The sequence below is a fragment of the Meles meles genome, chromosome 9 (assembly GCF_922984935.1).
Source record: "Meles meles chromosome 9, mMelMel3.1 paternal haplotype, whole genome shotgun sequence".
NCBI lineage: Eukaryota > Metazoa > Chordata > Mammalia > Carnivora > Mustelidae > Meles > Meles meles.
The window spans coordinates 109,284,931-109,302,107 of NC_060074.1; the positions used below are offsets into that span (position 1 = coordinate 109,284,931).

Sequence of the window (17,177 nt, forward strand, 5' to 3'; positions counted from 1 at the left end):
CAAGAGAATTGATGCTTACAGATTATAGGGAATTTGGGAAACACAAAAAAAGTAGAAAGAAAGAAAAAATCCCCTGAATTCCCATCAAATAAAGTAAACTACAAATGCTGTGTCAATGTAGATTTTCCAGTTTTCTTTTTCAAAAAGAATATTCTCTCGTGTAACTTTCTTTTTCCTTCTTATCAGCATAGTCTGTAATGAAAATAGTAACATACTGAGCAGTTAGGATATGCCAGGTACTCTGCCAACTGATTTTCATATTAATTTATTTCCATCCTTGATTTCACCATGTGAAAGGACAAGTATTTGTGGTTTCATTTTGAAGTTGAGAAACATGAGTGTAATGCTATAAAGCCAGTCGTCTAAGATACATAGTTAGGAAGTCTCTATCCCTGGCTTTTTGGATGCCAAAGCCATGTTCATCTGCTATAATATGCTTTATGAACATTTGTGTCCTGCTCTAATCACCGAATTTCTGAATTTTAGCTAAAGTAACAGTACATTGGAAAAACGGTGATCAAAAAAATGCTGAATAAGTGAATGGTTTTCTTTTCTTTTTTTTTTTTTTTTTTTAAATAGGAGGGGACAGGACTAATTTGAATTCCCAGCAAGGAAACTAGCATACTACAGATAGTTTGTACTTAAAAAATATTTATTTAAGCTTGTGCTGGAATGATTATACCAAGACAAGTTTGCAGTATCTCATTAGCAGTGAGAATGCCTCCTTATTTAACGCTGGAGAGTAGAAGCATCTTCTGAAGGGAGGCTATTCCTCTCTAAACCTAGTGATCTTCACGTATAAGTAAAAGATCTTTGATACCGTCTAACTTTTAGCCACCTGAGGCAGAGAATGAGAAGATGATCTCCGGTGGGTACGTGAATGGCTCCATCAGTTAAGAGTATGTCTATGGCTTATGTCATGATCTCAGCGTTTTGGGACTAAGCCCCACATCACTTCCCTGCTTCTCCCTCTCCTTCTGCACATGCTCTCTCTCTCTCTCTCTCTCCTCTCCTCAAGTAAATAAATAAATAAATCTTGAAAAAAATATATGATCTTCAGGACATCTACCCCCACTAATGATTTCGATGTCCCTGATACAGAAGTAGTTCTGGCCTCCAGAGAAACCACTGTATGAGTCGGGAGTTGTGGCTTCTCCATCCAGGATGGTTACTGTGTAATTGGATAAACTTCGTGATTAACTTAGTTTGGCACTGTGACTGAGAAACATTCTTTACAACATCTAAAATGGGGGCGCCTGGGTGGCTCAGTGGGTTAGGGCCTCTGCCTTCGGCTCGGGTCATGATCCCAGGGTCCTGGGATCGAGCCCCGCATTGGGTTCTCTGCTTGGCGGGCAGCCTGCTTCCTCCTCTCTCTCTGCCTGTCTCTCTGCCTGCTTGTGATCCCTGTCTCTCTGCCTGCTTGTGATCTCTGTCTGTCAAATAAATAAATAAATAAAATCTTTAACAAAAAAAAAAAAGAACATCTAAAATGCCTTACAGGGGCACCTGGGTGGCTCAGTCAGTTAAGTGCCTACCTTTGGTTTAGGTCATGACCTCTGGGTCCTGGGATGGAATCCTGTGTGGGTCGGGCTCCCTGCACCGCATCTCCCTCTTCCTCTGCCTGACGCTCTGCCTACTTGTACCTGTGCTTGCTCAATCTCTCTCCCTGTCAAGTAAATAAACAAAACCTTTAAAACATTGTCTAAAATACCTTTCAACACAAACATTTCATTAAGGAGAATTATTTAAAAGGCCTCTATCGCTGTATTAGTTTACAGGGTCTTACATATCAAACTACCGCAGACTAGCTTGGTTCAAACAAGAGAAATTTACGTTCTTATAGTTCTGGAGAGTAGAATTCTGAGATCAGGGTATTGGGAGGTTTGGTTTCTCCTGAGGCCTCTCTCCTTGGTTTGCACAAGGGCATCTTCTGCCTAGGTCCTTAACTGGCCTCTCATCTGTGTCTCCATACAGCTGATTTTTCTGTGTCCAATTTTCCTCTTCTTGTACAGACACCAGTTAGATTGGATTAGAGGTCACCCTAATGACCTCATTTTAACTTCATCCCCTCTTTATAGGTCTCATCTCCAAATACTATGCCATTCTGAAGTGCTGGGGGTTAGAGTAACAACATATGGATTCTGGGTAAACACAGTTCAGATCATAACAGTCACTTAAAGTTTTATTATCTGAGGACCACAGGAAGTATTTGTATTAGTTATCTATAGCCTCCCCTGCCCCCTCAAAAAAATATTAACATAGAGACTAGAAGCCGCAGGAAGTAGTTAGAGACTCAGACTATTTCACCTTTCAAGGAAACCATTCTTACTCTATGGCTTCTATCCTAGCAAGCTTCTGGAACTTGAGGTATCATATCTACGTGCAAAGTTTCAGCGGGGGGAGGGAGTATCCCTGCCAGCTAAGTCAGCACTTCTTAAGGCTTCCAGGAAGTCCCAACCAATGCTTCTGCCCTGCCACGCCTCATAAACCAGACTAAGTTACCTGAGCATACAGATCTGCAGGGGGACTGGGGACATGTAGCCACCCACTTGAACATAGTGCTACCTCAAATAAATTGGAGTTCCACCACAAGAAAGCCAAAGAGAATGGATTTTCATTTTTTGAACAAATGAAACTTTGAACTTTGAACACTCTTCAAACTTTTGAACTTTGAACACTCTTTGAACAATAAAGGTCAATATATGAGAATTCTTATGTAAAAAGTGTTACAGTTTTTATTTGGGTGTCAAGGTCTACCATCACTATTATAAGGACACTTTGGATTTGTGCAATCCAATATGGTAGCCACTAGCCATGTGTTGCTATTGAGCATTTGAAATGTGGCTAGTTCAAATTGAGATGTGCTGGAAAGAGTAAATAAAAAACACACCTCAATAATTTTAGTATTGACTACATGTTTAAATAATATTTGTTTAAATAATAATATTAAATAATATAAATGCCCAATATTCAAATTAAAATTAAGTTAATCTCTTTCATTTTACTTCTTTCTTTTTAATATAGTTACAGAAAACTTTATATATTTATTTATTTGTAAAGATTTTATTTATTTATTTGAGAAAGAAAGAACAGAGCGAGAGAGAGAAGGATAGGGGCTGGGTGGAGGGGGAGAGGGAAAGGGAGAAGCAGACTCTCCGCAGAGCAGGAAGACTAACTCAAGGCTCTACCCCAGGACCTTGGCATCATGACATATGCTACAGGCAGACCCTTAACCAACTGGGCCACCCAGGTATCCTGCTGCAGAAAATTTGAAATTACTTATGTGCTTCACATTCTATTTCTCTTAGACAGTGTTGATCTAGTATATTCACCACTGCAAATAAAGGTATTACAGTTCTAGCTTCTATTTTTTAAAGCTATTTCTATTAGGAAAACTTTAAAAATGTTTATTTAGAGATAATAATAATCAGAATTAGATATGTTTCTTCTCCTTTCTAAATCATTATTGATAAAATTGAGAAGCTGCTTTTTACAATACATTCATTTTTGAGATGTGAATTTAATTTTTAAGACCAGGTAAAGGTACTTGCCCTGCACACACACTTGATACATTTCAGTCTCTTCCTAAGACACAAGAAGCCCATACTATATTTTCAGAGCTAAGAACATTTGTTCCTCGCTGAAGTTAATTTGGTCTATAAAGGCATAATGTACATGCTTCTAGGGTAGAAAGTTGCTTTGTTTGAGGGCCAAGCAGTTTGTACAAGAAAGTTTATTTATTTATTTATTAAGATTTTATTTATTTATTTATTTGACAGAGAGAGATCACAAGCAGGCAGAGAGGCAGGCAGAGAGAGAGGAGTAAGCAGGCTCGATGCTGAGCAGAGAGCCCGATGCGGGGCTCGAACCCAGGACCCTGGGATCATGACCTGAGCTGAAGGCAGAGGCTTTAATCCACTGAGCCACCCAGGTGCCCCAAGAAAGTTTATTTAAAAGGAAAAAGTAAATACACGTTCACACACACACTCACACACACATGCTCACACGTGACATTTTCTTTTGACTTGGTTACCGTAATGACTTGTCACCCTTGCCTACTTTGTTGGGGTAGACACATAATTAACAACTGCAATGGAGGGAACAAATATTATTCAGTTGTGGGAACCACTTGAAAACTAATAGTCATTAGGTTTCATATCCAGCTTCTTCTATCCCTACTTGGATTAATTGCTATTATTTATTTCTCTCAATAATCCACACTAATGTCCTTGATAGCAGCTACTAATTCTCAATACTGTTGTCATGAAAACTTTCAAATGATACTTGGAAAACTATTTAATTTAAATTTCCATTATAAAAGTTTTAATTTTTCATTTTAAATAAACTTTAAATGGAGAAAAAAATCAATTACGTGAATAAAAATCCCCGTAATTCCACAAGCCAGTTAGAGCTGCTATTTAGCAAAGTGTTCTCTGTTCTATACCTACATATTTATAGACAGGTATATTTTATCTGATTTGTACCTGCAATTTGTATTCTGTTCATTTCATGTGATGTTCTATTAAAAGCAATTTTCATGCTTATCATAAAAATTGCTATTAGTGGTGGCAAAATAGTATGTGTTATGAATATACCATAATTTACATAACTATTCTAATTTTAGAGCCAGGTTTGTATTATTATAAATAATGGTTGCTTAGTGTGTAAATCTTGGTTTAATTTCAGATTATTTCCTGAACATAGATTTCTAGAAGTGAAAGTAAAGTGTCAAAAAGGACTATTAATATTCTTAAGCTTCTTGATTCATATTTCCAAATAGTTTTGCACAATATTTGGAAATAGAAATTAAGGAGTGTTCAAGGTAGCTACAGCTTTATCTTCTGCCTCAAACCTGAGAGGTTATCAGTTTAATGTTTGGTGTATTTGTCGTTCCCTTTCATTCTCCAGCTCCCAAGCACCTCCTCTGGGGTTTGTTTCTAGGTGAAAGACACCATTGTTTGCAAAACCTGAAACCCAGGTGGGGGCAGTCATCTTTGATGTATAGGGACTACGCATGAAATATGGGGCCAGAAATGGGCACACACAGGCACGGAACTAACACTGACTCCATAGCCAAGGAGCTGAATGGGAGCTTGGAAAGTGGGAAAAAGAGAAGAAAGTCAATAGAGAGTCTCTGAAGCCGAAGCCAGCATGTGCCTCTCAGAGGGTCCCTGTTTGCTGATATGTATGTACATGTGGCCAGCTCATGGAAAGCTGGAGAAGCAGGCTATGTGGGGAACCACCTACCAGTGTACCCAGGCTCTTCGGTCATAAGTGGGACATTCTCTTCATTATTAAAGATGTTTCCCCTAGGTACCCCTCCGTTGAAACAGAAGGACCATGATCTCCATCCTCGATGGCCTTCTTTGGCAGAAACAAGGTGTTACCTATATAGACCAACGCTAGGCATCTAGTCTTCCTTAAATTCCAAACCTACGCCATAGCTTTCTTTCCAGTGGCCGTCCTCCTTTGCTTTTTCACCCTCCACCCCAATCCTATTCCCACTCCCACTTCTTCCTACTTATCATCCAAATCAAAAGGTACTTCAGGAATCTCTGTCACATGCTGTCCCATCAACATCGACTTCTACCTCCTGGCACCTAATCACACCTGTGATGCCACCTTTTGTGTCCTTCATCCTGTGCAGTGCAAATTCCAGGTGCACAAGCTCTGAACCTGTCTCCTTGGCTGTGTCCTTGCCACTAAGACTGAGCCTGGTCTATAGACACTGCTTAATAAATATCGGTTTAAATACATAAATAAAAGAATGAAGAGCCTATCTCTGTCTAAACACTTAAAAATACCTTAATTCGGCACCCTGTTTCTCCTGTTTGTGAATCAGAAAGATAGCTTTAGCTTACAAGACAGCCTTTCCTCCACGTTTGCCGATAGCATGCCAGTCAGTCCTGGGAGTTTTCAGACAAATCAAATTAGAAATGGTTGTACTCATTTGGAAAATCAAGAACTGACTTTGAAATCTTTCCCCACAAATTAGATTGAATCAAGATCATTTTCCCCCAGCTTATAAATGCTTGATTGGCTTTGTTTGATGCCTCCTGATTGAAACTCAGCCTTGCACCGCTGGCTTTATTTTTTACTCACCAGGGTGTTGTGATGTCTGGATGATGATTAAAAACAAAACAAACACCCACAATGAAAATGCTTTGTAAATAACAGCTCAGCACAGCAACATAACCCTTAGAAGTGCGCATTTAGGAAACTCTAAAACGAGTCAAGGTAAGCGGAACCTCAAGATGGGTCTGCTATATTCCCCTGAGGTCTTAAAAATCAGTTTTCTGGTACAGAAAGACAGCCAGTACTGGCATATCATCTCTACTGAGGACCCAAGAAAGGGAGGTGCTGGGTCTTGGCTGCGACAATATTTGAGGAGTCTCAATGGAAGTGGACTGGCCACCAATCCTCCATCTGTCCTAGCCACTCACACAGCCCCTTTGTCTAACCCCTGCCTTGTTCCCAGGCTAGATTCAGACGCGTCCTAACTTTGGTCAAGTTCTTTTCCCAGCCTACTTCCTTGGATGACCTCAAGCTTCTTTTCAACAGATAAATACTGGTTTACTCTTTGGATTCTTTTGTTTTGTTTTGTTTGTTTTCGTTCTCCCCTCTCTTTTTCTGCAGGGGTAGGCAGAGGTGTTTTCTCTGATGAGTGACAACTACGTGTCTCCAGGGCTAGAGGCCTTGGGTCCCAGATCTGGTAGATGGATTTCTGGATGATGCCCACCTTCCAGCTAAAGCCAATCCCCACAGCCACCTTATCCCCACAACAGAGACTCAATGAAGGTGTGGGCTTGCCCCTTTTTGGGACCGTGAACTGTGAAAATACATGTGCGTGCCCTGGGGCATCTCCTTCCCTCACCCCTGGGGAACCAATCCAATTATCTGCCAAGGTTCAAGACCACAGCATCCCAACTGCCTCAGTTCCATTGCATGTTCTGCTGTGCCAGTGGGTGGCTAGTAGGTCCCAGACCAGGATCTGGCAACTGTTTTACCTCTGTCCTGCTCTACCCAGTCAGCTCTAAGCAGGCCAGGGTCTTACTATCAGGTAAGCATTTGGTGGGTGAAATGAAGTCCTAGAAAAGAGGCAGGAAGTAGTGGCAAGCCACATGACTGAGAATAAGTTAGAGGACATTGACCTTGCAGGCTCCTCACCTACCTTTTATCTATCACTTCTTTAAGACTATCATTTAAAGCAGAGGACAACTTTCTGGTGCCTTCCACAAAATAGTTAAATGGCTTGAATCACTATCACAGGCAGGGATAGATATCTTTGAGAGTGAAACGTGTTGGGAATGAATGCACTTGCCAAACCAAGATAACTAGAAAAAGGTGGTGCCTATCATCACTGGTTAAAGTCTGACTGGAGAAAATGCCCACAAGTGGCAAATGCCCATGAACAATTCATCCCTGATGGTCCCTTTACTCATAACCTGCAGTCTGTGAAGCCAGCACAAGTAAGTAAGGAACAATCTAGAAATAAAGTGGATCCCTTAGCAGAGAGAGAAGGCAAAAGTAACACCTAGGTAGACAAATTTTTCTCATGTACATCCATGACCTCCTCTAAAATAAGCAAAGGGTTATGTTCAATCCTACAGCTGTGAAGTAGGCACAAATTAAGCCATTCATAAATGTCTTTCTTCTCAGTTTTGTTAGCTCCTTGTTCTAGTTTGGCAAATGAGGCCATTCTTGCCTTGTTTCTCTCTGAGGCCTGGCTAGCATCTCCTGTGACCAATGAAAAAATGACATTCAGTTACATGTTTAGCAAACGTGGGACAAACCAGAGACCATGAGTTCACCGTTCGATGCATTTCAGGCTGTTCCCTCTATTACACACTCACATTTAGACCATGATGGTGTTTCCTCCACTGTGCTTATAAGCAGAACAGCATCTTCTGAATTTGTCCCTCTGTAGGAAAAATAAGTCTTGTTTGTGACCATTCATCTGATTCATTCTGTAATCACATGGCAAAGACTTAAGTGTCTAGAACTCTCTCTGTCAGATTCTCCTCACTCACAAGTCATCAGGAGACCATGGTAATTATGCTATTACTACAGGATCTCCTTTTTGATGAGCCCCTCCACCATGGAAGAAAGCTTTTTGTTGAGTAGATTTTGTTTAAAATACAATCATCATTTGACAAATTTCTGATTTGGTGAGAGAATGACTTGGATTTATTTGGAAGGAGGCTGCTGCTCAGAACCTGTGTTCTTTCTTATTGTTTTCTTCAAATTTTCATTGCATGGTCCTTGGACCAGCACCAAGCTAAGCAGATTACATGTAATTTCACCTATTTTATTATCTCCAAGAAATTGTTCAACACTGTACATCCTGGTTCAGTTCAGTGTTATAGTCTCCGAAAAGTGATTACAGATGCTTTTTTTAGAGAGTGGGTAGAGAGAAGAATAGTCAGTCAATTGGTGGTTATTCCCTGCTAATTATGTTTATAAAATTTTGCCCTCTTTTTTTAAAAATATGAAACAATATCATTTTCTCTTTACTATATTTTAAATATAAATCATCATTTATGGAGACCCTTGGCTCTGTTCCCTGTAGTTAGAAAAGAATTGGTAAGAGAGAGGCCTAAGTCTTCTTCATTATGTCCTGAATCATTATAAAGAAATCTTTTAAAATGTATTTTAAAGATTTATTTTATTTTTTTAAAAGATTTTATTTATTTGACAGATAGAGATCTGTAGAGATCAAGTAGGGATTGAGGCAGGCAGAGAGAGAGAGAGGAGGAAGCAGGCCCCCTGCCAAGCAGAGAGCCCGATGCGTGGCTCGATACCAGGACCCTTGGATCATGACCTGAGCGAAAGGCAGAGGCTTTAACCCACTGAGCCACCCAGGCGCCCCTTAAAATGTATTTTAAAATGTAAATACTTGGTTACTCTTCTCATGCCTACAATATGAGTGGTTCAAATGATGCCTCTCCCCTCCTCCAAAGAAGAGACAGATGATAAAGATGTGGGTGCTTAGTCTCAGATACCCTAGAAATGGGGAAGCAGTGGGGACCTCAGAACTATCTAGTCCAATGGTTTCAGGTTACAAAACACTAAAACTCTAGAAGTGACTTGCCTCAGATCACCCAAAACCTGGAGGACCTGGGAAAGCAGAAAAACAACCCTTGTGATCAATGCTGGGCTTATTGCATTTATTCTCATTTGATCCCAGTTCAACTCTCTACTTTTATCCTCCAAATTACAGTAGCTAAAAATAAGGATCATACAAAATATATGGGTTTTCCAGTAAATATTTATGATAAGAATCCATTTCTGCCTAAGTTGAACAGCCCATGTCTTGAGTGCACACTGACATAAAGCAAATCAGGTGAGGCGCTGGAGAGAAATTTAACAGAAAAGATTTTTTCCGTCCATGTCTGCTGAAGTCCCTTGTTCGAGCAGAGGAGAGTGGGAGCTATGCTTGATCTTCCTGTCCCTTCACCATGCAGGGGACCTCCTATCAATTTTACCTGCAAAATATCTGTTTGCTTTTCTTCCTCTCCCCCTTTGCCATTCTAGATAGAGCCCTCCATAAGCCCTCAGCTGCTCTGGTCCACTAACTGCAACGGCTACCTGAGGGGGGGCCCTTGGCCTCTCATCTTCATATAAAATACATTCTGCTCTTTAAGGACAGCCCCCTAAGGGAAGCATGTGAAGCACCACTTGACTGTGTATCCTAGCCTCTACATCAGTCCCCTTTCCCGCATTCCCATTCTCTTTTTTTCCCCACAGCATCAGGTTCTAGTACCTCAACGTGATCTAAAAGCTTACAGGATTGCCCTTCCTTCTGTCCTTTCGACTTCATCTTGCCTTCTGACGTGCTGGCTTTTGAACTCTAGTCAGCTGATCTTCTGTTGAGTCCCTGACGATATCTGCCAAACACTTTCCTGCCTCTAGCCTGGTAGCATATGCTTTCCCTCTATGCTCAGATAACACGCTTTCCCATTCCCCGCACAGCTGATCCTGCGCCTCAGTAAAATCCCAGTGCTACTGTTACCTCCTGAAGTAAGCCTTCTATGACCATCCGGATTAGGATAGGCATCCTTTGTCGAAGACAATGTACGGCTCCATCCTAGCTATTAATAAGGTAGGGGTTTTTCTCTGCCCTTTAGGAGGAGGTCTTCCTTGGGGAGGATGAATCAATGCAAAGGGTTTGCTTCCTACTCTGACACAAATTTAATTCTTGGGTTTCAAGTCCTGACCACCTGGAGGAGGCCATGAAGCTTCTCATGACAGGCGACAGTATCAGCTTTTGTTATTTACGATCCAGAATAACATTTTTACACAGATATGGACAATCTCTCTAAGATGGTCTGTGAATAGACCTTTAAGATTTCAAAGTTCTGTGGTCCATCTGGAGTGATCACTTCTTGTCTGAGAAAGATGGGATGGGAAGTTCTGTGTCTTAAGGGTTGTATAGAAGAGCCATGGTGGATCCTTGAAAAGGAATATGGATATCGTTTGGGGGTCTCTGATGGAGAGATGGTTGCTCTATCTTGGGGCGAGCACTTTCGTGTACCTTGCCTTTTGGAGGATGGTCATGTATGCACAGGAAAAGGACACATGAAAGCTCAGGGCACTAAGAACTGCCATCCTGGGGATAAAGAGAGGTCCCCACCAGGTGTTTCAGGTACTTGTGCCTTGGGTAGGCCCTACCCCAGTCTTGACTGGCAGCCTCAGTCATGCAGTAGAAGGTCACTATCCAACCAGGACATGGTGGAGCTCTCAGGAGAAAGGCATCAGGTTCTAAGAATTTAGCCTCTTCAATGTAGAGTGACCTCCTTTTTGGACAGTGAAAGACCCTGCAGGTCTTGTAATTTATGCAGGAGAGAAAGGGACCCATGGCAGTGATACTGACTTCTTCATGTCATCTACTGGGTCAGCGTTGGTTGATTCATGTTGAAGATTTGGCCATGGTGCACTCCTGTGTCATGGCACGCTTTATACCTGTTACAGTCAGAATGCACATTTAAGGATGAATGTGATGGATTTCAATCACATTTACAACTTATTTATAACTCCTGTGCTTAGAACATTGTCTTGCAATGCTTGAGAAATCTTTAATAAATGTTGAAGTCTTTTTTTTTTAAGATTTTATTTATTTATTTGACAGAGAGATAACAAAAGAGGGAACACAAGCAGGGAGTGGTAGAGGGAGAAGTAGGCTTCCTGCTGAGCTCGATCCTAGGACCCTGGGATCATGACCTGAGCCTAAGACAGCCACTTAACAACTGAGCTAACCAGGAACCCCAGTCTTTATGAATGAAATGTGCAGTGTGATAGGGGGTCTGAGAAACGGAGCTTCCTTCTTGGCAGGCAGGGTCAAGTGGGGGTGCAGGCAGGCAGTAGGGGTGGGGGAGATGGAATGAAAGTTGAATTAATAGATTGAAGGGGAATATAGTCTTTTTGCCACTTTCTGTTTTGACGCTGTCCTAAAGTAAATTGTCTTCTTGCACGCTGTTTCTGAGTCATGGTAGGGACTCCCTCAAATGTTGCCTTGAGAAGGAAACTGGAATCAAAAATGGTATTATTGAGAAAGATTAAATAATAGTGCTGATTCAAAAGTAACATTTTTGCATTTAGCTATTTTTTTTCTTTCTGTCTATTGGGGAGATGGGGGTGGGTTGGCTATCAATGTTTCTCAACACTGTGACATTTTTGCAAACAGCAAATGTAGCTGAGATGGGATTCAAAGCAGAAATGGCAGCACAGCAGCTGTGTGATAGGGAGCTGAGCTGGAAACATTCACTTGCCAGGAGAACTGGGTCAAATTTGGTGTGGAAAGCATTTCCCATCTACTCCTTTCTCTTCTCTCCTACTTATTTCCCTTGCATTCGCCATCAGAGAACATAGCAGGGGTGTGTTCGAACAAACAGGGAAGTTTGGACAGCTCAGGCAGCCGGTCCAGGGAAGGATGATAGAGGATAGTATGCAGGGATGTGCAGAATGGACTGGAAGAGCATGACCTTCAGTGAACACCCCAAAGCATTTCAATGTTGTCCTACTCCCCAATGACAAAAAATGTTGATCACCACACATGGCTTTACCTTAACTAGGGAGAATCCCTGAGACATCAATCTGAATTTCTTGCCACCAGAATCTAGCCAGGAAACTTGAATGTCTTTCAAGGGATGCTGAGTGTCCTTGTCTGTTTTACATGTACCTGAGGTCCATTAGACATTCAGTGGATAGAGCAAAGTCTGAGGAAGGTGTCTCCCAGACCTGTCAGATGTGCGTGAACTGCTCAGATAAGGGGAGAATCTCAGTTTCTGTAGATCCCCACCTTCCATGGGTATTGATCTAGAGAACACCGAGAGAACACTGGGTTGAGCTAAACATTGGATTTTAAATCAATGGGGGAGTGGGGCGTTTTTATTACTTCCTATTCTTCTGCCTAGAGTTGCATCACTGCCTCCTAAACATTCCACCTTCTGCACAGCCTCAAACTTGGGGTACAGCTTTGCTCTGGCAAATTTGTTTCTCTTCTGAGAAAAATAAAAAGAGGAAAAATGGTTACTGCTATCTCTGGATTTTGCTGTAGGAGCATTTGTGATTTTCCCTCTTCCAAAAGACAGCTCTTCCTCAATCATTCACCATCACTGAAGATACTTCCTTCTTGAAAAGAAGTCCACCAGAACTTTTTTAAAAGATATTGTTTATTTATTTGAGAGAGAGAAAAAGAGAGCTAGCAGGAGTGGGATGAAGGGCTGAAGGAGAGGGACAACAAGACTTCCTGCTAAGAGGGGAGCCAGATAACATGAGACTCCATCCCAGGACCCTGAGATCATGACCTGAGCAGAAGTCAGACGCTTAACCAACTGTCCCTACCTGGACACCTTAGTGGAAATTTTGAATGCAGGCAGCCAGTCAAGCCAGGGTGTACCTGCACCCACCCCCCACCCCCCGCAAAACTTGGACCAGTTTCCCCTCACTTATGCAAAGAATAATATTCTTCTTTATCTTCCCAATTCTAGTCGATGCACAGTTAATATTCCCCACCTCTAGGCTTCTCATCTCCCCTCCCCACCACGACACCCCACTCCTCATGCTATTGAAAATCATCTTCATAGCTTAAATCCAACCATGTCGTTTTATTGTTTCTAAGCTTGGATTAACAAACATAACAAACATAATGGGGCTTTTAAACTCTGCCTCTACTCATCTTTCTGGCCTCACCTCTTTCATGACCCCTGGCCTTCCCTGTTCCTCTTAATGTTCAGAAATGACAGTTCCCAGGAATGCCATTTTGCCAATTTCTCCAATTCTTTGCACACAATATGCTACTTGCTGAAAAGCCTGGCCAGGCACACTCCTTCCTCTCCTTCCCCATATCCTTACAGGAAAGCATCACCTCCCTTGTGAAACCTTTACTTGTTTTGTTATTTCTTCTACCAGGGTCCCCTTGGGAGATTGTGTCTATCTCTCTTGTAGCACCTTCCACATCAGAACAAAGCTTTTTTTCATGTGTATGTCTTGAAACCTTACCCCTGCTTGGTCCACAGTTGGCTTGTGGTACATATTTTTCCAATGGATGAATGTCCTTGTTTTCATACCTGCTTCCTTAGAAAATGCTGATGCTTCCCATCCCACCCTCCACCCCAACTGGGGTCTTCAATGGCCTTCTTGTGGGTAACAGTGTGATCTGCAAAACAGGAATGGAAACAATCTCACAGGTATATCTGAACAAAGCTGACATTTTCTTTTCCTTTAAGGTCTTGCGGCTGAATGTAGAATGATCCTGAAATTAAGGTCAGCTACAGGTAGTTGTTTATATCAGCTGTCGGATTGTAGAATAAAAAATGGCTTTTATATGTTTGATTTTTATTGTTTTCCAGGGCAATGTCACTTTTTCCTGCTCCGAACCACAAATTGTTCCCATCACATTTGTCAACTCCAGAAGCAGTTATTTGCTGCTGCCCGGCACCCCCCAAATTGATGGGCTCTCAGTGAGTTTACAGTTTCGAACATGGAACAAGGATGGTCTGCTTCTGTCCACAGAGCTGTCTGAGGGCTCGGGGACCCTGCTGCTGAGCCTGGAGGGTGGAACTGTGAGACTCGTGATTCAAAAGATGACCGAACGCACAGCTGAAATCCTCACAGGTACCGTCTTCTGACAACTGCTAGGTCGGCTTCTTTTTCAGCCAGATCAACACGCTTTTGAGGTTCTGACTAAAACATGCAGAATCCAGCTGTCAGTGATGTGGAATGACCCAGTAGTCACTAATTTATTCTAAGTCTGGGCCACCATATGTATGTATGTGTGTGCACACACACAGTTAAATTAATATATATTTTATTTATTTATTTGTGGGAGGGGAGCAATGGGGAGGGACAGAGAGAGAAGCAGACTCCTCATTGAACGGGGAGCCTGACTCAGTGTGCGGCTGCTTCCCAGTACCCTGAGATCGTGACCTGAGCAGAAGGAAGACGTGACTGACCACCCAGGTGCCCCAAAGAAACTTTTTTCCCCCAAAAAACAAAACTAAATGAACAATTACAACAAAGTACCCCTGAATTCCAACGTATCTACTGAAACTTTGACAAGTCTCTTAATTTTCTTATTCCTCAGCAGACTTGTTTGAGAAGCAGGAATATGAATTCCTACCTAAATATAAATAATATAGACCACTTATTGAACACTTCGCTATGTCCAGACAGGCATGGCATATATTAGACGGACTCTTCATGATGCTCATTCTAGGAAGGTTTTCTATATGTACTTTATAGACAAGGAAGTGAAGAGTCATGGAAGCTGAGTAACTTTAAAAATCACCTGTTAATACCTATCGGAACCACATTTCATCCTGAATTTCCCTGGTTGCAAGTCTGTAGTTTCCCTGTATATCACACACATAACCACGGAGCTTTTACAGCCACCAAATTTTATTTCAAGTGAAAGTTACTGAGTTCAATGAAATACTTTTAAGGACACCTGGGTGGCTCTGTAGGTTAAATGTCTGCCTTTGGCTCAGGTCATCATCCTGGGGTCCTGGGACAGAGCCCCGCATAAGCCCTGCTCAGCAGGGAATCTGCTTTTCTTTCTCCCTCTGCACCTCCCCCTCCTTGTGCTCTCTCACTGTCAAGTAAATAAATAAAAATAGTTAAATTAAAATATATATATAAAGTACATTTTTAAGATAGTGATTAAATACTGATGCATATGGCCTCTAGGTATGGCAAAACTTTTTTTTTTTTAACAAATCTACACCTTTATTTACTTTTCATTAAATTTAAATCCTTGAGGGGTACAGCATCACATGGATTCTGTGGCCAATGGCTTTAGCAGGAAGGTTGCTTCGGAATCTGGCACGAACCATGCCACTGTTTCCAAGAGCACGAGTTATTTTTCCCCAGATTACTCTGGTTTTGTTTGGTTTGCCATCAGGAGTCACTGTGTTGTTCTTTGCTTTGTACACGTAAGCCTTAGAATTCCGTTTCATCTTGAGCACATACACCTTCGATTTTAAGAAGAGCTGTGTGCTCCCTCTGGTTGCGGAGACCCCGCTTATAGCCAGCAAAAATGGCCTTGGACCACAGCCTTCCAGACATCATTCGGCGTTTTAGAGGAGTCCTGTTCCCAGCAGGCTTACGCCCAAAGTTCAGCAACAAGAATTCCACTCCGGCATGGCCAAACTTTTTAAAATTGGCCCTGGAATAGCTAATCTTGGAAAGACTTTTATGGCAATATACAGATTCTCGTATGTATCAATACTGCAGAACAGACTCATGAAGAAGTCATGTATTTCAAAACTCTGACGCTTCCACGTGGTATTTTTGCAACATGGGACAGTAGAACTTTCTCCTTCCTTCTCTGTTTGTTACCTTACCCATGTCTCCTGTCTTTGCAGAAGCAGTACTTAGTCAACAAGTACTTCTTGAGGCTATAATGTGCCAGGCATTGTATTAGGGGCAGAGGCATGTTCTTAAGTAAACAAATCATTTGAAAAGATTTCATGGTTCTACAGTCTGAGTAAATGCCCCTCCTCTGGACATCCTGGGCCAGTATCCATCCTGGATTACACTACATCACATTTTTGTCTTAAATGTATCTAAAATCCTAAGCACAATGTTGAGAAGTATTTAGCAGATTCCTTTCCCTCACATACTGACTCAAGACCTATAGCTAAGAGGGGCCTCACTCCAGTCATAAAAGCTGAGTCAATTTATGCAGGGACAGAATTTTATAAAATTTATAAAATTTCTAATGACGGAGGTGAGTTAATCACTTAGAAACATAATATTCTTCATGTTCAGAGTTTTAAAAGTTAGACCTCAGTCCTCTCTTTTTGAAGAAGAAAAATGTGACCTGGTACTAGGCTGTTTCTCTCTAATCAGCAAGATGTCTGAGTATAGAGACTTGCAGGCCTCAGGTCAATAATGCAGTTTTAACATAGGCTAGGCCCTGGTGGCACTTTGTTCTAAAGCATCCAGGTGCTGTCTGTATTATTAAGCACATGTCAGTCCATTAAAACACATTTATGACTGAGAGAGACTGGTAAAAGCTGCCACATTACCCAGCTGCAGGAAGGGGAAAAAATTGTCTGTTATTTCAGACCTGTCTCTCAAAAAATGAAACAAGTAAAAGGAGGTTTTAAAAATGTGCTGACTGAATTCCTGAAGTCTGTCTCAGAAAACTCTTGCTTTATTCTTTCCCCAATAATAATTTTTGAATTTTGGAGAACTTGGACCTCTCTCATTTTTTCTTTGAAATGGAGCTACGCTTTGTGTCTGCTGAAATTTTTCTACCTGGGGAGGGCAGGGGAGACAAGCAAAACAACAACAAGCCAACAGAAAGTCAAACACAGAAAGTTCTCTTGTTCCTTACATTTCTGAGGAAACTTGTTTTCAAAGTACTTGAGATCATTGTGGCTTTCTAAGGAATGACATCCCCAAATGAGAAAGTAGGATGTAATGGCCATTGTCCTGTTGATGTTTGAGGCCCAGTGGGGCTACCCTCAACACATGGTACATCACAGAACATAGACAGTATAGAGCACTGCATTTTGTTAGTGGGACAGGGATTCCAGATATTTACAGATTAATTCAGGTGTTTCTAACATCTTGGGTCTAAAAGAGAGAATAACCCCCATGGAAATGGAAGGACAGGGATGCCTCGCACATCCATTCCTGTTTCTGGGGCTTCATACAGAGTGCATGGCTTT

General features: G+C 41.6%; 1 protein-coding gene and 1 pseudogene across 1 annotated transcript in view; one reads left to right on the top strand and one right to left on the bottom strand.

Moving 5' to 3' along the window:
* CNTNAP5 (contactin associated protein family member 5) overlaps nucleotides 1-17,177 on the top strand; it is an 848,385-nt gene that overhangs the window by 427,090 nt on the left and 404,118 nt on the right. The window contains exon 8 of the mRNA XM_046019554.1: nucleotides 13,851-14,115. Coding sequence (XP_045875510.1) covers nucleotides 13,851-14,115 — 265 coding nt within the window. The remainder of the gene's footprint in view (nucleotides 1-13,850; nucleotides 14,116-17,177) is intronic.
* LOC123951005 lies at nucleotides 15,224-15,602 on the bottom strand (annotated as a pseudogene).